This window comes from Camelus bactrianus, chromosome 4 (assembly GCF_048773025.1).
Source record: "Camelus bactrianus isolate YW-2024 breed Bactrian camel chromosome 4, ASM4877302v1, whole genome shotgun sequence".
Lineage (NCBI taxonomy): Eukaryota > Metazoa > Chordata > Mammalia > Artiodactyla > Camelidae > Camelus > Camelus bactrianus.
The window spans coordinates 50,060,661-50,087,208 of NC_133542.1; the positions used below are offsets into that span (position 1 = coordinate 50,060,661).

Consider the following 26,548-nt stretch of genomic DNA (forward strand, 5'->3'; position numbering starts at 1 on the left):
TCTCTATTCTATTAGTAACATTTGTGTCTCCAAGATCAAGTGACTGAAAACCAGACACATTAAAATACAATGCTCTAGGTTCTACATAATGAGAAAAGGCACAGGGCTGAAGGAATCATAGAGACCTGGATCATAATACCACCAGGGGAATCAAGACAGAATTTGATTTCAGTCTTTACAAGGACAGAACCAAGACCTGAGATCCATGGCATTACACAAGAAACTTCTCCAAAGTGGCATTTTTCCCCCTCTCCTCTTAAATGGAGTAATCGGAATGTTGGTAAGAATCCACTAAAGACCATGATTTTTATTTTGGCTAAGATAATAATGAGCTGTTCTAATGGAAATTGGCCAAAGGGTTTGCCAGCTTCTTTAGGGCCAATTCTGACATCTGGCCGTATCAGCAAGCCAGACAGCAAGACTTCTTTTTTTTAAAAAGAAAGAAAGAAAAAAAAACCAGATGTCCAATTCATGCTAAAGTTTTATTAAGTTATTGAAAGGTATAACTGTTCTTATTTATTCCACTCAAGACTGAAAATTAACCCATCAATTTAACCTTTCAAGGCTCGACTCTCATCTTCCTTCAAGACTTCTTTGAATCTCCCAGTAAGAAGCAATTTGTTTCTTTCAAATTATCTACAGCTGTACTTCTCATACTTTAATGGCCATATATCAATCAGCTAGGTTCATTGTTGAAGTGCAGATTCTGAATGAGTAGGCCTAGGGTGAGGACACTGGAAGAAGCTCCTAGATGATGCTGAAGCCAGGGGTCACCACCGCATCTCTGAATGGCAGGATCTAGAACCCACTTCTACAAATACCTTAAGAGCACCTAACACTTTCAACTTGGAATTCTAATTATTTATATATACAAATTCTACCCCCTACTGAATTATAAATTCCTTGGAAGCATGGTATGAATCGCAATTATCTTTCGCTCTTCCATAGCAGATGGCCCACAGGCATCCAAAGTGACAGCAGAAAAGGAAAGAATAACACCAAAAAAATAAAGTTCCTTCAGCCTGGGCCATAGGTAGTTCTCCTCTGTGAAATCAAAGGTATGCTAAAGAGCACTAAATACTGTGAAAAGTCAAACTTTTTTCATTTAGTCGGTTAAATGAAACAGAGTGCAACAATAATCGATATCAGAAAAGCTATAACCAAAGCATGCTATTCCTGACACGGGATAAAAGGGCAAGGGGGCACAGACCTGCAAAGCTAGCAGATTTTTTGAGGAAATACCCAATCAAATAATAAATCTACTAATTAGGGGAGTTAGAGGAACATCCTTTTTTAAAAATAAGACAGACTACACACAAAAATCACTGAATCATAGAAGTCAGTGTGCTTACCTTATAGACTGAAACATTTAGTTAGGTGATTATGGTGTTAACAATATGGAAGGGGTGGAACTTGTACACTGATGCCCTGACATGTAGTCCAAAATTCTTTGCACTATGCTACCTCTTAAATGGACACTAAATTAATAGACAAAGGAATAACACTTTCCACTGTTTTAAACTGCATCTTGTGAGTACATTTATCCTGAATTACTAGAAGAAGTAACAGTAAACAATGTTTGAAAAAGGGGAAAATAACATGAACACATACATATACATACATAGGAATATAAATGGTCATTAAATATGAAAAAAATGTTCAACTTTGGTTATAATCAAAGAAATGTAATTTTAAATCAGATATTATTTTTGGTCTACTAAACTGGCACAGACTACAAAAACACCCACTGTACCTACAGTGTGAGGAAGTGGGCATATTCATACACTGTTGGGAGAAATAAACATTGGTACAGCTTTTCAGTAGGGCATATTTGTACTATGAATCAGAAATGCTAAATAACAGACATACTGTAGGATCTAAGAAATATAATTCTAGAAAAGTAATCTGAGGATACATTTGGAGATGTGCAGTGAACATCATTGCGTGCGTACTCTTGTACTTTTTTCATAATTGTGAAAAATTGGAAATAACCAGTAACCTAAATGTTTTAACAATGAAGCAAACTATAGTGCATCTAAAAGTTGAACTACTATAGAGCTATTAAAAGTCATGGTCTACAGTATGGAAAAGGTTTTCAGTAACTGTGAGAATTACGCATCTTTTCCAAGGCTTTTACAAGTTTTAACCCATCAGAAATATTACTGAATTCAGATAGGGTAGTATATTCCAGTGCCTCTCAATCTGGCTGCATCACAGAATCCACTAAGGAGATAAAGGATTAAGAATTCCCTGTAAAAGAACTCAAACGGCCTATTTACATTAAAAAGCTCAATCATACTCATATTAAAAGAGAATCAAATTAAAATGCACTGAGATACCTTTTCTCACTTACCACATTGACAAACATGCTATCATTTAACATCAACCTTGTTAGCAAGTATGGGAGGAAGTCTGTTACATTGTTGGTGAGAATTCAAAATGGCAAAACTCCAGTAGAGAGGAATTTCTACTCCAGGGACATCTACAAAGTGACAAATACATTTATCATTTTCTTAGCAGCTTCAATAGGAATCTACCTCAAAGATACAGTAGCAAAAATAGTTCTGCAAAGATTAACCTGTACATATGTATTTCTTACAGCAAAAGAATGGAAACAATAGTAGACTGGCACTTCCACACAGAGGAGCAATAAGCTGTTTAAAAGAAACAAGGAATATTTCTATCCTGATCTCTAGGATACACTTTAGAGTTTAAAAGGAGAGAGGGGTAGGCTGAGAAAAGTATGAATAATATTCTAGAGCTTATCAAAGGGGACGGAGAAACAAATATACACATATGTAAATACAAGTAGATTGCTTACATTTTCGTTTTAAAAGGAAGAATTAAAAATTGAAAAAATTTTTAAAAGTTTTTTTATAGAAGAGGAAGATAGAGTAGAAGAGACAGGGATACAAGTTAGCCTTATGTAAACATTAGTTTGTTTTATAGATTTGGCACTGGGAGCAGTAAAATTTACATAATTATATATTAAAAGATAATTTTTTAACTAAAAGTTGAAAGCTAAATGAAACAAATTAACCTAACTATTGAGTTGGTGGTTAAGACCATATAAATTTAATTACACATTTATAGTGAATAAAAGGAACAGAGAAACATAAAACTACACCACGAAGATATAATTAGTAATATCCAGAAAGTGTGAAACTCTGTAGGACAGAGGATCTAGTTTCCTTAATAATAAATTACCAAGGGGAAAAAATGAGACAGAAAGAGAATCTACAGATTTATGAAGTTTTATAAAAAAAAAAACATATAAGCCAATTAAAAATGTATGGATTCTATATGGCTCCTGCTGTGAACATTCAATTGGTTAAAAAAAAATTCTTTGAAACAGTCAGGAAAATCTGAACATTGACTAGGTATTTGATGACATAAAGGCATTTCTGTTAACTTTTCTAGATGTGATAATGGTATTCTGGGGTTTGTTTTGTTGTTTAATTATCTTTAAGAGAGACATACTAGAGAAAAAAATTAATCAACTGGGAATTAAAAAAAAAAAAAGCCAGTGTTCAGGTCCCACAGATATAATTAGCCTGTACAGGGCCTAGATAACATTGTATTAAAACTGCTCCAAGAGATTCTAATGAACAACCATGTTTTGTAAACCACTGATCTGGCAAGTCATGTCAGTAAAATAAATAATTCACTGAGTCACGAATGGAACTACATGTCTCCAAAAAGTACTCTTCTTGAAGACAGGAATCAGTATTTATTATCGGCCCTAACGGCTAAAATTGACATCTCTGAATTCTACTGTACTTATTTTTAAGGAATTTATAAAGAGTTTAATTAAATGTTTACTTAACTCTCTAGTTGACTTAGTTTCCTAACCTAAGCGAACTTTTCTTGGCTTCTTATACATTTTGAACAAACCAGGAGTAATAATGGCAAAAACCTTAAAGTCCAGGCACAAGGCAATTTGGGCTACTAACAACTTATTACCTATAAACATAACCATCAAGGGATTAAGAAGAAAGTGTCTTTAATAAAGCAACTGGAGTGGAGCATTACAAATTTCTTGTCCATGTAAGAGGTTACTTAGGGTATATCAAACAACCTCACTCCAATTTAGTCTTACTTCTCTTATCTCACCTTTTCAAAACTGTTGTACACAACCAATACAGGAAGAACAACTGCTAAGAAGTAACTAATTGAAGGGAAAAATGATCACTGTTGATCCTGCCTGAATAAATCCACCTCAGAAAGATAAGCAGAAAAGGGCAAATTAATAAGTAACTGATTCTTTGGTTAGAGTGATAAATGAAATATTTCCTTAACTTATCCTGTAAACTGCCAAGTAATGATCGTCACAGAGCAAAATGAAAAGATAGTGCCAAGATACATTTGGTCAGGTGCTTTTTTCTGATTCAGGCAGCTCTCCTTAAAAGCACACACAACTGGGAAGCAATTTCCCAATCCCAATATTATATACATGGGGCGTTAGCAAAGAAACGCTGCTGTCCAGCATTCAAATCATCCACAAAATATGAAGAACAGATAAACGGCAGAGATTATAAAGTTCAAAAACTAAAGTTGTAATCACATGCATATCTAATGGATCCACTCAAACCACAACAGAAACAATATATATAGTGAGGTATAGAAAAGGTATCAGAAGGATTGTGGCCTCTTTGCATTTGCCAGGTGACTCAAATTTCTCTTCCGACTTAACCAAAATCAGTGTATCAATACTACAACCTCACTTCATCCAAGACATGTTGCAAATTCAGTGGAGTTTAAAAATATTTAAAGGCAGTGGCAGTGTTTAATAAAGCAAGTCTGAAATAAAAGAATTCATTCTCTAAGGCCTTGACTTTATATATATCTATACATAAAAGCTCAGGACAAAAAAGTTGTCACATTGAGCTTTTATGTTTAGCTACCCATCCCAGAAAGGCTTTCTAAGCATAGAATATGTCCCCAAATGCTTTTGAGATCAGGAGAAAAAAAACTACCTGCCTGCAGAAATTTAGGGTTTTATGTTTCAGCTATCTTTGAACACCACTAAGTCTTAACAGATCTAGTTATTTAGGGCACAGGTATAGTTTCCCAGAATAAATTGTGGTAAGAGAATATATGGCTTTTTAGAGCAGGCCATTTAAGAAAAAAAATTATCTCAGCTAGGTGGGAACTTGGACATTCAATGGCTTTACGTGGGAAGGAGTAAATGTGAAGTCTGAGAGGGGAAGTTGGAGGGAGGAGGAAGAAAGTACGTTGGGGACGATAAAGCACACATTTTTTAGACAGGTAGGATCCTGAGTAAGCAAGTTCCATCATCAGAACAGAATTACCAGTTCAAATTGTGATTAGACAGATGTTCTATAAATATTTGCTAACTATTATATGATTATTAAAACTACTTTGGTAAATACTGTGTTCAAACTGAATCTAGCTGAACTTGTAACTCTGGTTTACTAAACTTTTTCTTGGTCTTTGTTTTCCAGTCTATTAACCTTTACAGGTATTCTCTAAAATGTCTTCTACTCCTCTGCATTTACTTAGAAAGATAAATATACAAAATGTTAACTAGATTTTAGAATTATTAGGGAAAAGATTCTTTTTTATGTTTAACAGGATTTGTAGGTTTTCTATAAAAAGCATGACTTATTTCAAAATAAATTCTTTCTCCTTCTTAAACTTAGCTCTTATTTTAAGTAAGTTTAACTTAAATTTACAACCAGTGAATCTGATGTAGTTTTCTTATTCAGTATTTCAACTTTTCTTTTCCAATCTCTTAAGATTTTTGCCCTTTGTACTTTTTACAACCTAAAAGTAATTTCTAGCAGACAACTCATAATTCTGGCCATTTTATGGATAAAGGAAAGATTAGTATGCATTACCCTTAAAGAGAGTGTGGTCTTTAATAACAAATAAGTATTATTCCAGGACTTCTAAAAGGAAGAAACCTACAGCATACAATGCAATCACCAAGAAACAGCTCTATACAGAATATTTTCCTCTACAGAGAGGTCACTAATTACTGTAGACTTATAAGAAGTGACAGCAAGACACTTTATTATTTAATATTACCACATTTATATACAACTTTTTGTTCTCGAAAGTACTTCAATATCCCGTTTAGTTTTTTTATAGTATTTTCCTCTGAAAAGGCCCAAGTACTGGGTCTGGCTTTTGCATATAACTTGAAAATCACAAAGAAAAGAGAGGAGAGAGAAGGGAAAAGGGAAGAGGGCGAAAAAGAGAGAAATTATTCCAAACACAAATATTAGAAATTTAACGTGACACGGTAGAATAAGCATTGTGAGTCAAGACACCCGCTTCAAATCCCAGTTCTGCCGGTAACCTGCTGTATGACTTCCTATGAGTGACTTAATTATGTTTTTTACACTATCAAAGAGTAATTTTGACTTAATGTTCATCTTAAACTTCGCTTTTAAAAAAATCTACCACAATTAAAGTATTTTCAAATACTATATTATAACAGCTCAGTTAAAGGTACATTATTTTGCCATATTGAGTCAGTCCTTCACTTTTGTCAATTTGACCTGCAGTCTGGATTACTTAGGCTGCACACTCAAGATGTACTTTGGAGGAAGAGGGACTGGGGGAAGATTCCTTTACAAGATGGGATGGTGCTGAGCCGGTGAGGGAGTTAAGCAGTAAGCGCCTATGTATGCAGAATACCTGGTCGTTCACAAATCCAGAGCACTTAAGAACAATTCTGCTTAAATTTCGGGTTCGGGGCGCGGTATAACAAGATTTGAGGGAGGCCCTGCGCTGAGGCTTTCTGGTAATCACAGCCTCCACCCTCCAAACCTTTACTCCCCCAGTGGACACCAAACCAGTTTTCCAGTTCCGGGTTCCCAACCAATCGCATCAAGCCACAACAGAGGGCTCCGCCAACCCGGGCACCGTTTCAGAGCTCTAGAGCGAGATTCACAAGACCCCAGCACCTGTCGGCCCCATACTCTTCCCAAAGGACGGGGTGGAAGGAAAGAGTAGGTCCATGGACGGTCCTTCTGCAGTCAAGCTACCACCAGGCCCATGAGCCCTTTAGACTAAAACAACCTCCGAACTCCGGGGGAAGGGGCGCTCCCTGCCGTGACCCTCCCACAGACCCTTCTCCCAGGGTCAGTTCTCCTGTTTACAGGTCCCAACCTCCGACCGTGGTTTCTCAGGCCTCGGGAACCCCGGGCCTGGAAAGCGGATAGACTGATCCCAAGAATGAAGGCAGAGGGAGAGGGTGCACTCCACGCCACCAGAGGAAAAGATAAAAAAGCAGGGGTAGGGGCAGCTGTGAACCCCTTGGCGAGAGCGGGAGTCCGTCCATGCGTCTGTCGAAGGGTCTGTCATTCCTTTAATCACTCACCAGGAGCAGGAGGGAGCATCTGAGGTCGGGTAAGGATAGGAAGACGGCAGGATTCATGGTAACGCCGAGGTCCGCGGCAGGGACGGGCGTTGGCGGCTGGGACTGGACAGGGTTGGGTTGGGTTGGGTTAGGAAAGGGCTGGGCTCCGGGAGCCGGCGGCAGCGGAGGATTCTCCCGGCAGCGGCACCTCGTCCTCTCGACCCGGAGCTCCAGCAGCGAACACCCGGGACAACTTCCAGAGAGGCCTCGCACACCCTCACTTCCGGGTCCTGCCCACTTCTGAGCACATTGGGAAATGTAGTCTTGTGCCATTCTTAAAGAGCACGTCACCTGGCACCCAGAACTCTTTTCCCATCGGGCTCTCGGCCCAAGTCCACCGAGTCCGCTGGGCGCGGGGCCCTGTGGGATAGAAAGGGCGGAGGGCGGGTGTACGTCTGTGCTTCTGAAAATGGGAACTACAATTCCCAGAAGGCTGTGCGGTCGAGAGCCTCGGGCGGCCTTCCGAGGGGTTCCGCTAGTTTCCTCGCGGTGGGCTCTGTTCCAGCCGGATGTAGTGTCCTGGCCTGGCTGGAGGGGCGGCCCAGCGGGGGTCGTGCCTCCTGGAGCCGCCCCCAGGACGTGAGTCCTGGAGGAGGCGACGGTGAGTAGGAGGGGGCCTGGCTGGGGAGGCGCGCATCGATCTGCACTGCCTTGACCCCTCCCGCAAACTCACGGCCGTCCTGGTCTGTGGCCTGAATCTCTATCACTGGCCTCCTCTCCTGCTGCTGCTTCTTTCTGCGCTAATGCCTGCATCATAAATTTAGAGCCACCTCTCTGGGTTTCAGTGGAATGTGTCTATGACTTATCCCTAATTGTCTCTTTGGGCTCCTGTAAGGAATAGATATGGCATGGAATGGGAAAGCACGTAGTAAACTGAAAAGCTCTGTGGGAGAGTGACTGCTACTAACGCATGGATCACTCCTACAGGATAATTGCAAAATTCGTTAGCCAAGCAGTTGAGGAACTTAACCTGGCCCCGGTTAGCTCTCCAGCTTCATCTACAAACACCCAGCCAGGTTCACGTGCCCCAAGTGGTAGCCACACAATCGCCACTACATAACAAGGAGGCATTCGGCTCCCTTCCGTGGTTCTCCCTATTCCTTGCCTTTGCTTCAGCTTCCCTGCTGCCTGGAATGGCCCTAACCCTTTCTCTACCTGGATAGCCACCTCACATATGTCACCATCTCTGAGAACTTACCAAACAACCAACACTTTGATCCTAATCAATATTACTCTTCCTTTGCTTGTGACTACAGTACCACTAGATTTCTATAGTTAACAGTTATTAGAGCATTTATTACACTGGCTTGTTTTGTAATTAGTTAATGATGATGATACCTTAGCGTTTTATAGCACTTCATAATGAGCAAAGTGGTTTTGGTCTTCATCCATAAAAATTTACAAAAAGCATTAGCGCTTAAAAAAATACATTTGAGCTATTTAAAAAAAAAAAAGGATTCTCAGTCTAACAAAATTAAATAGTGATAGAGCCAAGGCTTTTAATTAGGTCTCTTCTCTCCTAGTCCAGTGTTCTTATCTCTGTACCACTAAGCGACCTCTCTGACAGAGAGAGAGAAATGAGGAATTAAAAAAGAGCAGAGACTCAAGAGTGTGAACTCATTACTCTAAGAAATAAAACTTTGATCCTGCTCACCCTCTGGACTTAACACCCAGCCTATGACTTTTCATTCAACAGATATTTACTGAACACCAGCTATATACCTGTTACTGTGCTAAATGCTAAGAATTATGAAATGAAGTACATATAAATATATATAACTGAGATCATTTTTGGTGGATTTTTCAAAAGGTATGAAGAGTTTTTTGTGATTCTCATTGTGCCTCAAACTCTGATCACTTAGAATCGAAAGTGACAGGCATTAGAGTTTAGAACCGTACCTAGCACATAGTTGGCACTCAACTTGTTGAATAAATCAACATGGTCTACAATTTTCATGTTTCATATTTTACAGAAAATCAGAACTGAGGTAGCCTAAGTGTGCAATACATATTATTTTTTTAATTTGAAATATAGTCAATTATGATGTGTCAGTTTCTGGTGTACAGCATAATGTTTCCAGTCATATGTATACATACATATATTTATTTTCATTACTCTTTTTCATTATAGGTTACTACAAGATAATGAATATAGTCCCCTGTACTAAACAGAAGAAATTTTTTTTTATCATTTTTATATAGAGTAGTTGCACACTGTATATTATTAACAGAACTGGACCTTGAGCCCAAGTGCAATTACTCCTCTACCATGTTTCCACGTCCACCCCTGTTTTGTAACTTCTTCAAGTCACTTCAATATAATCCTGCATCTGACTGGTTTTTCTGACATGACAGACACGCTCAGACATGACAGAAGTGTCTGAAAACGCCCATGGATTTCGCCAACATGTTAACTCAAATTGTCAGCAAAATAAAGACATGGAAAGCTGACCTTTACTAAAGTTAGGGAAGTACTTTCATTCTAAGGCAGAACTTGAACCAGTAATCCTTGTCAGTGACAGCCAATTACTAGCTCATCAGTTGTGATAAATTTATCTTACAAAAATCCTAGATCCTTGGGACTTACAGAGATTGGAGTGACACTTTTTGGTAAAATCAGAAGAGGGCTTGCTTACCCATATGGCAGATAATAACTGTAACTAATTAACAGCTGCTCCCTTTAGGTAAGTATGCTCCAGTTTGCCATGATCACCGTGACTTCCCATGTTTCTTGCATCTATTACCTCCCTGATTCTTGTAGACGTTCAACTTTGGAACTTTGATATAGCGTCTTAGCTTTCAGAAGGAAGTGTAAGATTTGATGCAACTACCCCTCCTTCCTTCCCGTCAGATGCTTGAATTCTTCCTGCTGCACTTCTGACTAATCTAGCCTCTGCTTAAACATACTTATGACAGGGAACTCACTATTTCCCTATGCAGCTAATGCATTTCTAGAAGGTTCTGTCAAACCATATCAGACTACCAGTCAGAGCAGAATTTTCCATAATGAAACATGGTTTACTCTAATGATGTGGTTTCCAAGTAAGTTCCTAAGGTCAAGATCTCTGACTTGGTATATACCATTTCCCTGGTGGACACAAGGAAAGAAAAAATAAAAATTCCTCCTCTTGTGGACATGAAAGAAAGAACTAGGCATCTTTTAATTTAGTACTTGAATTTAGTTAATTCTAACTTGACAGTCAAGTTCACATCATTCTATTTTGTGGCTTAGTCATCACCTTTATTTCCAATATCAGTTCTGTTGTTTAGTATTATGTGGAATCAAATCAGCTATATTAACTTAGCAAGTCACTGAGGCTTTTGAACCCTGTGTCTAATGGTAAATATTCAGCTTTTTTTTTTTTCCTCAGCCCTTGAGGAGGGTCTTAGAAGCATCTGATCTTCTCATTTTACAAATGAGCAACTTGAATAAAGGGTCACCTAATTTGCCATCTTATGGAAATTCTAGGACTAGGACTGTAAACTTTTAGAATCCTTGTGAAAATATTCTAGTAAACCATATTTATAACATCCATTTAGAACTGATGAGATGGGTTTCAGAAATGTTACCTACAGACGTTTAGTAGTTACATCGTTGTTTCAGGTGACTCCAGTTGTTGAGAAGACTATGAACAAGTCAGAGAGCTTGTTCTTTACTGGTTCCTCATTAGCATCCCAAGTTCATGCTGCTGCTATTAATGGAGATAAGGGTGCTCTTCACAAGCTCATCGTAGGTAAGTTCCAAGCTCCCCTTAAATACAAAAGCTTTAAAAATAACTCTTGTCCTGAGGAGGTTTATTCATCTTAGTTTTAATTTGCAATTTACTTACATATTTTAATGGAAATACATTGTTATTTACATTTTGTTTCGGGGCTTGGACAAGAAAGAAATTATTTCCCCCCAAAAATACGAGTTAAGATTAGATGAAAAGTACTTGAGAAATATCTGTGTATTTGGCATGGAATCTGAATATGTACTCTAAGGCGTTAAGAGAATTCAGCTCTGTAATAACAGAGATCTGGAATGAGATATTGGATAATGATCTTTAACATTTAATATATACCCAGAGTCCTAATGTTTACAGATAATTTAAATTTTGATGATTTTAAATTGATTCAGTGTTCTCCCTGTCATTGATTCAACTGATTGAAATTGATTGAGTTTGCCTTATCATATATATATATATAGAGAGAGAGAGAGAGAGAAATGTCCATTATGGAAGTTCTAGAGAATAAAGTGAATAGGAGAAAGATGGTATTCCAAGACAAAATGAGTGAGAATTATCCAGAATTGTGAAAACCACAGATCTACATGTTCTCAAGTCATTAGTCCCAAAGAGAATAAATAAAATAAAAATTTCTATTTGTCATCTCTATACACATGTCTAGTGCATCATGATTGACAACCTGGGCTTTGAAATAAAGTCCACGCTACTTGAACTTCCATTCCTTTTCCTTCAGAATTTATTTTCACCCTACATTTCTGATTTCTCCAGCAACTTCTACCCATGCACCCTCACCCCTGGCTAAGCTTTCTGTTCTTCAATATGACATGAATTTTATCTTTACTTTTCTCTATACATCTGTTCCCTCTCTCCTTTTCTACCTTCTACCCCTCTACCTTCTCCTCTACTAAACAAACTCCAACTCATTTTCAAAGACAAAATCCTTTTACCACATACTCTACAAAGGTTTCTCTTTCCTATCAGAGATGTGATCCTCACTTCACCTCAGCTATCTACAGTTGGATACTCCTTGGGACTTGACATCTTCCACACCTCTGAATCACTCATTCAAACATTCCACTGTTCACCTAAAACTCTTTTAGTTCTAGTTCATTTACTAATGAGAATGATAGTTTTTCAACATCACTGAGACCTCCAATCCATTATGTACTCCAGTTTTTATCATCAGTCTCTTTCTGTCTTTACTTTCCTCCTTATTCAGCCCCGATTCCATAATCTATTATTAAAATCCTTTCTCTCAGAAAAATTCTCTTTTCATCTGTTGCACCTGGCTATTGCAATTCCAACTCTTGATGGATCTAATCCATCTACTTCTGCCAACCCCTGAACAACTTAACCTGTCTAGAAGATTGGTAACTCCCTAAATTCATGATTATCCACTTCAAAGGGGCACTAAGCCCTCTCTGTTCATCATACCACATTTCTCCGTGATGACTGTTTCATACTTCTCACTCTACTGCAATTCGGAAGGCCAGTTCTCCCTCTCCCTTCTCAGCTAATGCTTTATGCTCCCTACTGAAAATGGAAACATTAAATAGGAACTCTGCCCTCTTTCAGCATGATATCTACAAATCTACCTACATCTGCACCCATTTTCTTCTCTCTTCCTGCTGAAACAGTAAATATCCCTTTCTGTCAAAGGTCAGTTCTTCCACACATACTCTGTATTCTATTCCATCCTATCTTCTCAGGGATCTTGTTCCTTTTTTTTTTTAACCTCTGGTTAATACATCTTCAACCTTTTCTTTTATTCTGTGTTCTTCTCCATCAACATTTAAACATGCTCTATTAACTCCATTATTTAAAAATCCCTTTCTTGGTCCTTCATCCCCTCTGGGTATTGCCGTAGCACTCAACTTTTCTTTGTAAGTGTACCAGTAAATGGGCTAAACTGCTATAACCGTGACTTGACTAAGATAGAATTATGTCTCATTCTCATTATAGTACAAAGGCAAGTGAGCAGCATAGGGTGGATAGGCATCTCTGCTTGACACAACCATCCAGGGAAGCTGCTAGAGTTTAGCTTTGCCATTCTCAACATGTGGCTTCCATCTCCAGGCAAAGGCAGAGTCTTTCACTGTAGTCATAGCCCAGCCCAGCCAGTAAGAAGGGGAAAACAGAGAATTCAGGAAAGCAATTTGTCATTCTGGAAGTGGGTGGACTTAGAGCCACACCCAGGACAAAAGAGGCTAAAAAAATCTCTCCCTGATTGGCATCATGCCCAGGGCCTAAAACTCAGGGCACTCAGTTCCCAAAAAGAGGAATGAGAGAATGGATATGGGGACAAATATCACTCTCTGTCACCAACACCAAGCTTCCTGAGCCATCTGCGCTTGTTGTCCCCACTTCTCTACCTCAATCCACATTTTACTGAAAGAAAATAGGCCCCTACTGCATCCTTCCCTCCCCCTTGGAGTAATTTGCTGTCTTGACTTTTATGGTAATAATTACATTGTAGATTTACCACCTAGTTATATATCTTGAACACTATACTTTAGTTTGCCTTTTTTGGACTTTTTTTTTGGCTAAATGTTCCATGTTTAGTTATGCTAAATATTGGGTGTTGAGTTATGTCATTTTCCTGCTTTAAAAAACTCTTTAATTGCCTCCCATTGTCCTTGGAATAAAATCTGAAAGCATACCTGTACCTCTTTCCCTCTCCAACCTCACATTTCACCACTCCCTTCCTAGAAAAACCTGCTTTCTTTTCATTTCTCAAAACTGCCAAGCCCTTTTCCATATCAGGGCTTCTGCATGAAATACTATTCTCCCCATCCTCTGTCTGACTGACCTTTATTCATCCTTCAGATCTCAGCATTAAGGTCACTTCTTCGAAGAGGCCTGCTCTACTCATTCAATCTCAGTGAAGTCTGTTCATTGTGTTCTGTCTTGGAACTCTGTAGTTTCCCTTCACATCATAACTGTGTATTTATGTGTATGACTATTTTAATGTCTTTCTCCTCTATTAGCTGGTAGCCTACATGAGTAGAGACTAGGTCTGTTTAGTTCATTATCATATCCACAAAATCGAGCACAATACTGGCACACAGTAAGCACATGAGAATTATTTATTGAAGGACTAAATAAATATTCTAATCATTCTTTTAAGTATCTTTCCTCCCAAGAGTCTATCATCATCTAGAGGGCTGAGATTAAATCTGAATTGAATTGTATTGATTTGAATTGAGAGGCAAGTTAGTACTAAATTCTAACTTAGGTTGGGAAAAAGAAATTTAAGTCAGAATTCCTTAAGGAAACATATCCTATAAAATTAATCTTTTATTATTTTCATATGAAACACAACCTTCAAAAAGAACAAAGTGTGCAATATGCTGTGAATTGAAAGCACTTATATAGGCTAAATCATAAAATTAATGTTACAGAATAAAACTTGAAATATTCCTGTAATTTTATACACCCTAAGAAAAAATTCCTTAAAAACAAAGAAGCAATCATGATGTGAAATAAGCACAGAGCTGATAAATTTACTTATAAATTGGTTCCCTATGCCTTTTCTCATTTTGTTTAAGGAACCCCCTACTCATTGCTGACCTAGTGCTGTAACACTGCTCATCTTTTAAGAATTCTGCCATTTTTGTCTTCTTTGCAAAGACAGTAATACCTTTGTTCTGTAGTAGTTCCTAACATTAGCATATTCCTACCAAAACAATATGTTATTTTTTGGTATTAAGATACATCTTAAATTTCAGTGCATCTTGTACATTCTTTTATGTAGCTCATGTGATGATCTCTACCTGCATGCTGTTTCTCTTTTCTAAACTAGTAACGTAGTACTACAGATGAATTTTTTTTCCTTCATTCTTTGCTCACCAACTGCTCAGTGAATTCATTCACTTCAGCATTTTCTGTTTTCCCATCTCTGTTTCCATGGAGAAGTATGTCAGTGATGTGTTTGACTCCATGGAAACAGATGAGCATCTCTTTCTACATACACAACTAATTAAATCGAACACTTTCTGTGCTGCCCATTGTCCTAAAGGAGGAGTGAAGAGGCTTTCCCTGAATGAGACATCATTTTAGTAGCAATTTTTAGTGTTTAAACCTAATAGAATGGATTAAAGTTTTAACATAACTCATTACATCCTAGAGTCAGATGAATTAGGGCTCAGCCCTAGGCCCTAAAAACATAAACACATATAGTAAAATCTTTACATGCCATGCCTATCATTTATAGATATGTAGCTTTTTCTCTTAACATCAAATTCATATCATTTAATTGAATAACAGAGGCATAGTTGATAATAGAATTCAGTAGATTCATTTTAATAATATTCAATGTAGTGTAGTAGAAAAGATACGGATTTTAGAATCAGAGAAACTTGAGTTTTGAATTCTGGCTTTGTCATTTATTAGCTGTATTATCTTGGCTAAACCACTTAATCTTTTTGACCCTCAGTTTCCTCATCTGTAAAGTATAGTTTATGATACTTTGCCTATGGGACAGTTAAATGAGAAAATGGCTGTAAAACACCTAGCATCACACCTGACACATAGTAGGCAACAGAACTTCATTACTGTTACTGTTGTATCAGGTTGGATTTACAGTAAAATAATCAAATCTTAAATAGATTCAGAAATGTCTCAAAGTGCAAAAGCTCTAAATGCTAACAAAGAATTTTGGTTTGGTTTTGTTTTGCCTTGTCTGTCTCATTTTTTCCCTGAACGGAGGCACTGGGGATTAAACCCAGGACCTTGTGCACGTGCTTTACCACTGAGCTATACCCCCCATCCCCTAAACGTTTTTTAAATGCCCACAAATGCCTTCCCAAGATTGTGACAATATGAAAGGTATGAAGTAAGAAGTAGGTGAAAACTTATAAATGTATCTTTGATGCCACACAGAGGTAACATTTTAGAACAAGAAAATAAGATGTCAGTAGAGAATGCTGGATTTACTTCTGTTAGACAGTGTGGCAGCGTAGCTGTTGTGTAGAGTGGCAAATTGTCACTACAAGTGACAGTCCTTTCCTCTAACCACTAGAGTTGGAGCTCTGGTTTCTGCACATACCAGTCCACACAGAGATTCTTCTGCTTCAGCTAGCCTTAAACTAACCGAATGCAGTAGAGCAGTGGCTTTTCAGTCATGGTTCCAGCTCAGCTTTCTGAGCTATGTTCAGACTGAGCACATGCAGAATGCCAGCCCCACTTAAGCAAGCACCAATTGGTCGTGGATTAGAGGCTATCTCCACAGTTGGCGGAATAATTAAAACAACACAACACACTAGCCAGCTGCACCCTACATTAGCTGTTCCTGATAATGCAAATTTAAGTGCACTGCCATCCAGTGAATATTAGTTTACATCATAAGCCCTACATTTGTACCACGTTGCCATTACTGAACACTTGAAACAATAAATCATTTCATTTGATCATTGAGATAAGCTGTCCTGTAGACTGGACAGATATTGGCTGAGTATTGTAACTGAGGAAACTGAGGGAGGCAGTAGGGCAGGCAGACGAAGGAAGAGGCCTCTCTCAGTTACTCTCTTTTAGCCAGGAAGCTCCGAACCTGATGGGATCCTCACCACTCAGAAACTAACCATAAAGCCACTGTGCCCCTGAAGCAGCTCAAAACAGGAGCTAGCTGAGGCTAAATGCCACTTTTTCTAATCATAACTAGGGGATACATGCTTTCAGTTACCTCAGAAATTTTCCTTATAGGCGCAACATATTGGATGGTGGTGACATAACCCAATTAAATCTTTTCTGTTGGGAAGTATAAGTAACCAGTTAAACAAAAACAAACTATGTCAGGAATTGAAGAGAAGGTATGCGGTGTCCCTGTATCCTTCGGCAGACTTGGTAAAAGCAGAGCAATTGCTGTCCAAGGAGGTAGAGGGACGGACCCTATTAACCCCATGGCTCTGACTTGACTTCGGCCCTAAGAAACCTAATCAGTAAGGATTATCCCATAGTGTGATGATTGCCTCCCCTTCTGACATGTGTTCTTGTGACTACATTTCCAAATCCTGTCCCTTACTAAAGCTTCCAAGGAAGAATCCCAACTAGGGGGAAATTATAATATCAATTACTGTCATCTTGCTAACACTAAGTACTACTGTCTTTGCTTAATGCTAACATATAGGATGCTGGTGGAGAGTGCCCTTTCATGGTGAAAGGCAACTAGAGACCAGCTTTACTGCCTCACTTTCTCTGTATGCTCCAGAAGGGCTCAAATGATAAAAGGATCGTACTTTACCTGTAATACATTTAATTCTGTTAATGAGTTTCTGTTTAAATGACTCCTTGTCTGTAAATGCAGTGATAGACTCTCTAGGATCTTCTGGATTAGATATTGGGAGTCTTTGTAGAAAGACTAATACCTAGCACTGTGTGCCCATTAGGAAGACTTGTGCATAGTGGCTTCTATTATCAGATGTGTTGAATCAAATTCAAAACTTGCCTCCATCTTCAAAAGCCCAGATTTAAAAAAAAAAAAAAAGAAGAAGAAGAAGCAGAAAAAAGAAACACTTGCCTTTTCCAGGAGTTACTATAAGGCTTTTTCAAATTTCAAGAGCAATGACCTTTCTTGCTTTAATACCAGCGTACATGGAAACATGGCTTTGCAAAGTGAGTTATCTGAGAAGCTACGAAGTACTTCTGGATCCCAATATATCCAAGATTTAAATATATGTTGAAATATTTGTATTCAGACACACAGATTCGTTTCAGACACAAAACAACCCAGACGGAAGTGTGACACCTATCTAGCATTTATATTTCCTCAAAGCAGGTATTTCATTTGGTCAGTTTTCTTCCCCCATTAGAAGTTTATGCCTAAGCACTTTAAAAGTAACTGGCTTCCCTCATGCTTGATTCATATATGATTACCCTCAGCCAGTATATGAATACCTGATCCATGTCTATGATGAAAATAGCAACTTTTTTTTCATTTAAAGTTCACGGCAGGAGCCATGGTATCTTTTTGTTGTTGTTGTTTTTAAGTAAAGTTTATGCGATTTTAATACAGTAAATACAGTCAGTTTTACCCTTTTGTAGTGTACAGTTATTTAATTTTGACTAATATATGCTCATGTGATTACCACTGCAATCAAGATGCAGAACAATTTCCTCACACTCCCAAATTCCCCCATGTCCCCTTATCATCAGTCGCTCCCCACATCTTAGCCCCTGGAAACCACTGGTCTGTTTTCTGTTCCTGTAGTTTTACCTTTTCCAGAATGCCATATAAATGAATCATACAATATGTACCCTTTGAGATGGAGTTCTTTCACTTAGCATAATGCATTTGAGATTTTTCTATATTATTGAGTAGCTCAGTAGTTCATTCCTTTTTGTTGCTGAGCAGTGTTCTATTATATGAATGTACTACAGTTTCTCTTGTCATTCTCCCTTTGAAGGATAATTGAGATGTTTCCAGTTTTTAGCAATAATAAATAAAGCTTCCATAAACATCCACATGCAGGTTTTTATGTGAACATAAGCGTTCGTGCTTTTATTTCTCCTGTGTAAATGCCTGGAAGAGATTATTGGGCCACATATTAAGTATATATTTAACTTACTAAGAAACTGGCAGTTTTCCATAATGGCTATACCAATTTGCACTCCTATCAGCAATGTGGAGAGTTTAGTTGTGCTACATGCTCACCAAGCATTTGGTATTGACAACTTTGGTTTTGTTTTTGTTTTAGCCATTCTGCTGGAATGGCATCACACTGTGGATTGAATTTGCATTTCCCTGTGTATTAATGATGTTGAGTATCTTTTCATATGCTCATTTGGTGAAATGACTATTCAAACCTTTTGGATGTCTTTTAATTTCATTATCTTTTTATTATTCACTTGTAAGAGTTCTTTATTTATTCTGGATAGAAGGCTTTTTCAGATACGTGTTTTACAAATATTTTCTCCTAATTTTTGTGACTTGTGTTTTTATTTTCTTAACAATATCTCTCAGAGTTTTAAATTTGGATGAAATTCAGTTTATTAATTTTTAATGGATTGTTCTTTGGTATCATATCTAAGAAATTTTTGCCTAACTCAAGGTCACAGAGATTTTCTTTCACCTTTGTTTGCTTCTAAAAGTTTTACATTTAAATTTGTTATTGATTTTGAGATAATTTTATATATAGTGAGAAGTATAGGTTGAGAGGTTTTGCTGGTTTTTTTTGTTTTTACATATGAGTGTCCAATTTTTTGGTACCATTTGTTAAAAAATTAGCTATTGATATACCTTTGCACCTTTGTCAGATCATTTGATCGTATATATGAGTCTATTTCTATACTCTCAACTCTGTCCTATTGATCTCTCTCTCTCTATTTTTTGGCCATTTAACTTAAATTGTGAATTTATGGGCATAAAATTATTGTTTATAACATTCCCTCATTTTCCTTTCAATGTCTACAGGCTCTATAGTGATGTCCCCGCTTCAATTCCTGATATTGGAAATTTCTGTCTGCTCTTTCTTTAATGATCAGTCTGATTGGAGAGTTATCAATTTTATTGATGTTTTCCAAGAACCAACTTTTAGCTTCACTGATTTTTCTCTAGTGTTTTTCCAGATTTTTAATTTCATTGATCTCTGTTCTTAATCTTTATTATATACTTTCTCTGACTGGGATTAAATTTACTATTTTTTCTTCTAGTTTTTTTTTAGGGGGTTCCTAATGTAGAAACATAGATCACTGATTTGAAGCTATTCTTCTATTAGAAGTATTCAATGCTGTGTGTTTCCTTTTGAGCCCTCCTCATGTGTAGGGTGGAAATCTCACAAAAGCATTTTTATTTTCATTAATTTAATTATATTTTTAAATTTCTTTTGAGGTTTTCTCTTTAATGAATGAATTATCTATGTGTTGTTTAATTCCCAAATATTCAGTGATTTCCCAATATCTTTCTGGTTTTTTTTTTTTCTTTTTAAAATTATTTTGTTTTTCTTAGGGGGAGGTTATTGGGTTTTTATTTATTTAACTATTTATTTTAATGGAGGTACTGGGGATTGAACCCAGGACCTCATGCATGCTAAGCATGTACTCTACCACTAAGCTGTACCCTCCCCCATCTTTCTATTACTGATTTCTAGTTTAATTACATTATTGTCAGAGAACATACTTTGTATGAATTCACTTCTTTAAATCTGTTAACCTTTGTTTTATGACCCAATCTGTGGTCTGTCTTGGTGAATGCCCCCATGGGTATTTTACAAGACTATGTGTCTGGCTGTCAGTGTGAAGGAGCAGGAAATTAACTAACTTCCCTGATGCTGACACCGTTTGCTGATTCTTTCTGACTGAGGAAGCCTGCATTTTGCTTTCTCTCCCTTACTGCTTTTCTGCTATACAAACCCTCAAATTTTCTCTTACACTCAATAACTTTAACCAGGAAGGAGGCAGTGGGCCACCAGTAATCCCAGAGAAGTGGACAGACTCTCCAGAGTTCCTCCATGACATCAGGAAGATCATCGAAGTTAAACAGAATGCAGCACCCTGTAAAATGGCCTGATTGTTACCACCTTTTCTGTTCCATCCAGTTTTCTATAAAACCTCAAGACCCCAACCCCAAGATGGATTCACAGTCTCTAAGGCATGAGCCAGCCATGATTCCCCTTTACCTGGCAAAGCAATAAAGCTGTGCTTTTCTAACCCTCCCAAAATCTGCCTCCAAGTCACAACCCTTTTTCAGGGTACAGAGGCCAGTTCTGTTGCAACAAATGGATAACATGTTTAGTAGAAACCCATACATTTTAGCTATGACCCCTCACACACTCCTCCTCTTCCCCCTCCAACCCCCAACCCTAGGCAAGTGCTGGATATAGAATTCTGGATTGACAGTTCTTTCCCCTCCTCCTAACACTTGAAAAATATTGTGTCATTGCTTTCTGGCCTCCATAGTTTCTCATGTGAAATACCCTGTAATTTAAATTTAGTTTTCAGAAATTTGATTTTTGACTGGATCAGTATGGAATTCTTTGGGTTTATTTTACTTGAGCTTTCCTCAGCTTCTTAAATCTGTAAGTTTGTCTATTTCACCAGATTTGGGCAATTTCCAGCCATTATTCCTTCAAATATATTTTCAGCCTTCATTCTTTTTCCTCTCTTTCTGAGACTCTGAAGACATGAATGATAGATTCTTTGTCCCACAGAGCTCTGAGTCTCTGTTGATTCTCTTTGTTTCTAACTTTTCTATCAGCTGTTTAGACTGAATAATTTCTGTTGGTCTGTCATTAATTTCAGTGATTCTTTCCTCTGTCATCTCCATTCTGCTATTGTTCCTATTCAGTGAGGTTTTTATTTTGGTTATTTTACTTGGTTATTTGCTTATTTATTAAGTATTTATTATTCCATAATTTTCATTTGGTTCATCTTTTATCTTCTTCTCTTTGCTGAGCCTTTGTATTTTTCCATTTGTTTTAAGAGCATCCATAGTTGCTTGTCAGAGCATTTTTATGATAGTTGCTTTAAAGTCTTTGTCAAATATTGGTGCAGCCACTGTGGAGGACAGTATGGAGTTTCCTTAAAGAACTAAAAATAGACTTGCCACATGATCCAGCAATCCCACTCCTGGGCATATATCTGGAGGGAACTCTTAACTTGAAAAGATAAATGCACTGCAGTGTTCATAGCAGCACTATTTACAATAGCCAAGACATGGAAGCAACCTAAATGTCCATCAGTAGGTGACTGGATAAAGAAGTTGTGGTGTGTGTGTGTGTGTGTGTGTGTGTGTGTGTTTTATATAATGGAATACTACTAAGCCATAAAAAAGAATAAAATAATGTCATTTGCAGCAAAATGGATGGACCTGGAGATCATCATTCTAAGTGAAGTAAGCCAGAATGAGAAAGAAAAAATCATATAATATCACTTATATGTGGAATCTTTAAAAATGACACAAATAAACTTATTTACAAAACAGAAACAGACTCACAGATGTAGAAAACAAACATGGTTATGGAGGGGGAAGAGGGTGGGAAGGGATAAATTGGGAGATTGAGATTTGCAGATACTAACTACTATATATAAAATAGGTAAACAACAAGTTTGTACTGTATAGCACAGGGAACTATATTCAATATTTTGTAGTAATCTGTAATGAAAAAGAATATGAAAATAAATATGTGTATGTATATGTATGATTGAAACTTTATGCTGTACACCAGAAATTGACACATTATAAACTGACTATACTTCGATTAAAAAGAAATTTCCTATTCTAGTAGATCGGCAATTTGTTTAGGTTTAGACTGAGCATTTTCTTCTGATTTTGTGGACTGTGGTTCAAATGGCAAGTTATTTTTCAGAACTCTTGCAAGTTACTTTCTTGTCCCACTTCTGTGCTCCCCAGGCCAGTTTAGAACCTGGGCAGTATTCCACCCAGAGTTCAATTCTCAAAGCTTTTGCTACTTTGATTCTGGTCAATTTCACATAGGGGATGCTCAGAGTTATCCATGGCATCATGCACTGATTTAAAGAACTGCTTCTTCCAGCTTCCTCCTCTCTGTAACTCTTCCCCTCTCTCTAGTTGGGAAGGGGTAAGATACCACCTCATTGCTATCCTTTGCTTAATTCAGGACACAGTGCTTCATAGGGCTCCTCCCCACAGTCTCTGCAGTATCCAATGGGGAGGAGAAGAGGTACAGTTTCTTTTGTTGTGTGTGCTTTGAGTTGAGGAAGTATAGTCAAAAGAGTTCACTCCTGCAGAACTACTCTGTTCCCAATATTTTGACTGGAGAGAATAGACCTCTTGAGGAATTTTGTGTGTGCCAATTGGTTTTCTAGTGGGCTACTTTAGCACCCGGGCTGGCTATATATAGGAGGCAAAAAAAAAAAGAAAAAGAAAAAGAATGAACTCACCACCAGGTTGTTCCTCAAGTTTCTTATTTCCCTAACCAATTCTGTCTTCTCTTCACCACTTTTGCCTGGGGTGTTTAGTTATATATTAGCAGGAGGATCAGAGTAGTATGCACTTGCTCCATATTGTCTACAACAAGAAGCCAACCATGATTCATTTTTGTATTTCTCAAAAACATACCACAATGCCTAGTGTATGGTCTACACTGAATTAGTATTTTTTGATAAAAGGAGTTGAGGGAGGAAAATAAATAGCTTCACATCTCAAAATGTTAATTTAGCACAACATAGTAAAGAATTTTAGCTTCACCACCCATTTTCAATTTAATGTGAACAAGCTACCTAACTTCTCTGAGTCTCAGTTTCCTGTAATATAGTGATGGTAATATCTGTATCGTAGGGTAAATAAAAATGAGATAATATATTTAATGTATTTAGCACAGTACTTGATAAGAAACAGTAAATGTAGTTCCTAGTTATATTAGTAATAGCAACAATAATGATCAAATATTACTGTTTCTTATACGCATAGGAAACTCTGCTCTTAAAGACAAAGAAGATCAGTTTGGGAGAACACCACTTATGTATTGCGTGTTGGCTGACAGACTAGACTGTGCAGACACTCTCCTGAAGGCCGGAGCAGATGTTAATAAGACTGACCATAGCCAGAGAACGGCCCTCCATCTTGCAGCTCAAAAGGTAAGAAGTAAAATTACTGTGAAGTGTAAACCTTTTGTGTGGTATTTGTTAATTGATTTGTGGAGCTGTGCAATGGACAGATGGTAAAGAAATCACAAGTCTGTAACTCTTAATTTCGTATGTTTTCCCTAAAAATTACAGTCTTTAAACTGCAGAAAGTTAGCACAGATAACCATCTGTGGCTACTTTTACTTATCCAAGTTCCTCAAGCAATGGAATTTGTTTTCTGATCTAAGGTTAAGTTGGGGAAAAGAAGTCAAAATTATACATATAATATGATTAAAGTATATTAAACTATATTATAAATCAATTTATGCATGGGAAAAGGCAAAAACAAACAAACAAAAAAAACAAAAACCCAGCATACACTAAAATGTCAGTAGTGAGTGGTTGGATTCAAATATTGGGAATACATATGCATTTTGGTACTCTTCATTGTTTAAAACTTCTTCCTTAATGAGTGTTATTTTTACTATAAAAAGTTGTAGTCTCTCATAAAATATGTGGCATTAGGGAGCATAAAAGAAATATATTTTATGAAATGAATTTTCAAATTTTTCAAATGTAAAACTATATTGCTAGAGCATATAAATGATTTCAAGATATTAGAGGCATTGTCAAGAGCTCAGTTTGTTAGGATTAAACATATCAAAAAAAAAAAAAGAGAGAAGCTTCTAAATTTATTTGAAGACTTACATATTTGGACGCAATTTTCTCACCATAAAATTTTGATCTATAAAATATATTTCCAGTCCCTGGTATTTTTCTCTTTGTTATTTTAGATTTATGTATTTTGGGAATAAAAAGCAATGAAAATTAGTTAGATACAGCAGAAACCATTAGAGGTATTTCCCATTTAAAAATATGAACCAGATATAGCTGATTAATTGAGGGGTTAGAAAAATACCTTTTCATTAGTTGAAAGCATAAAAAGGGACTGACATTAAGATACACTACTGAATATGCTAGTTCTATGCTCTTATCAGTTAGGTCTGTCAGGTTATTTCCTAAGTTACTGCTCTTGATTTTGCTTTTCATTACAGTAATTTAAAAAATCCCTGATTTTCGATTTCAGTTTTAACTACTGCTCACTTTTTTATAAAGCCTTTCACCTAGGCTTGTCAGCTCTTAAAATCATTCACTCAGGAAGGGTAACTTCATTTAACTCATTATCATAAAAAAGTAAACATTTCAGATTGGGAATAGCCCCAATATTAAGAATTTGATACCCTTTAGATTTTTTTCATTGTGATTCATTTAGGTTTAAAACTCAACTTCAGAAGTGTACATTGGGGGAAACTAAATGCACATCAAGTGAATCATGTGGAAAAAAGAGTTTAAATTGATGATCCAACAGTATGACATTTTTATAGAGGAATGATATGAAAAAGGTTGAGAGAAGGGGTGTGCACATCCAGACATGCTGGCTGTTAAGTTTCCCCACAAGATGCAGTGCAATATTTCCTTGTGCTTTTTGTTTCTCCTTTATTTTCTTTTCAATAGTGTTGTTTGTTTGTTTGTTTGTTTTTTTGCAGTGTCAAAAAATAAATAGAACTGTGATTTGCATGTCACAATTTACATAGCTGATTTCATAAATAACAAGTTTCATGTTCTTTCAGCTATGATAATTATGCATTTCGTCCTGTGTTTCTGTGTTGATGTTTGTTTTTGCATGTTTGCCAAAAGCAGTAATATATGTTTAAGCTATGCTAGCACTAGTAGAATTTCCCAAACAAGGGTGGTAATCATTCTTTAGTACTCTGCTCTGTCTAGGTCAAATCTGGCTATTGTGTTTGGTTTTGTGCTTCATGCAAAAGCACCATTATTAAGATATCAGAGATAATATAGTTCAGACGGGAATAAGATGGTGAAGGGTCTAGAAATAATTTTCAAAGAATAGTTGGAGATGATATGTCCCAGGTCCATAGCACACCTTGCCTCTAAACAGACAGAAACACATGTTCTCTTTAGAGAAAATATCTTCACCTTAAACTTCCAGGATTCCCAGTATTAAAACAGATCAAGTATGATCTCACAGTGAAAGATCACCAAACACGAGGAAGCAATATACCATAATGAGAGTCAGCAGAAATAATCAACAGATTTCTATCAAAAACATCAGACAATGGCATCATTAGAAACACATGTAAAATAAACATTGATGGAACATTTAAAGATATAAAAGAAGAAATCACAAAAATGAACGACCAACCAGAGACTTTCATGACTAGGCATAAGTTCTAGCCATTTTAGACCACTTATTTTAGAACAACCATCTGCCAAAAACATCTGAAAACTGAATAAAGCATATTGTTTGAAGGCATTGGGAACAATCAGCATAGGCAGGATCATTCAGAGAAGGAAAGCATATGAAATTTAGCCCAACTTCTTCCTTTAAGGCATTTTACAAATTGGAATGCAAAAGAATATAACGCTAGCGGGAAGGAAGCAGTATTCTTAGTAAGCTCAAGAAACCCAGGTAGAGTTTGGTATTAGCAGCAGCTGGAACTTGAAGGGCAAAATCCTGAAGAGAAGGGAACCACAGAGAAGGAATCCGAAAATCTAAGTACAAATTTCTAACAAGTAATTAGCAGATGCTTAAACTCTGCTTGTATAGGTTGAGGCTCTAAGAAACCTACCAGTAAACAGCAGCTGGGAGACTCAACAGAGCCAAGCAAAGATTGTTTTTAAATTATCCTATATTTTCTTTTCTACTAAAGTCTTTTAATACATAACAAATTGATTTTTGTGTAGAGATCCATTCTCATTTTAAAACATGTGAATAGTTTTCCCAGGACAACTTCACTCATTAATTTTCAGCCATTTAGTATCTGCTGTGTGCCAATGCCAGGCTTTTGTACTATGCACTACCTATTTTTTT

The 26,548-nt window shown here is 37.0% G+C and overlaps 2 protein-coding genes across 12 annotated transcripts in view; one reads left to right on the forward strand and one right to left on the reverse strand.

The window, feature by feature from the left end:
* ERP44 (endoplasmic reticulum protein 44) overlaps positions 1–7,675 on the reverse strand; it is a 72,335-nt gene extending 64,660 nt beyond the window's left edge. The window contains exon 1 of the mRNA XM_010952939.3: positions 7,352–7,675. Coding sequence (XP_010951241.2) covers positions 7,352–7,663 — 312 coding nt within the window. The 5' untranslated portion in view covers positions 7,664–7,675. The remainder of the gene's footprint in view (positions 1–7,351) is intronic.
* A 178-nt stretch (positions 7,676–7,853) lies between these two features.
* INVS (inversin) overlaps positions 7,854–26,548 on the forward strand; it is a 122,552-nt gene continuing 103,857 nt past the window's right edge. For 7 of the 11 annotated variants that reach the window (XR_006724245.2, XR_006724247.2, XR_006724246.2 and 4 more), the window contains exons 1-3: positions 7,854–7,991; positions 10,995–11,124; positions 23,501–23,667. Coding sequence is in view for 7 of the 11 variants with exons in the window: in XM_010952941.3 (XP_010951243.2) it covers positions 11,019–11,124; positions 23,501–23,667 (273 nt within the window). In the remaining 4 variants the exon portion in view is untranslated. Of the gene's footprint in view, positions 7,992–10,994; positions 11,125–23,500; positions 23,668–26,548 lie in introns of those variants that run through there. The other 4 variants (XM_010952943.3, XM_074361904.1, XM_045515241.2 and 1 more) reach the window with 3 other exon arrangements.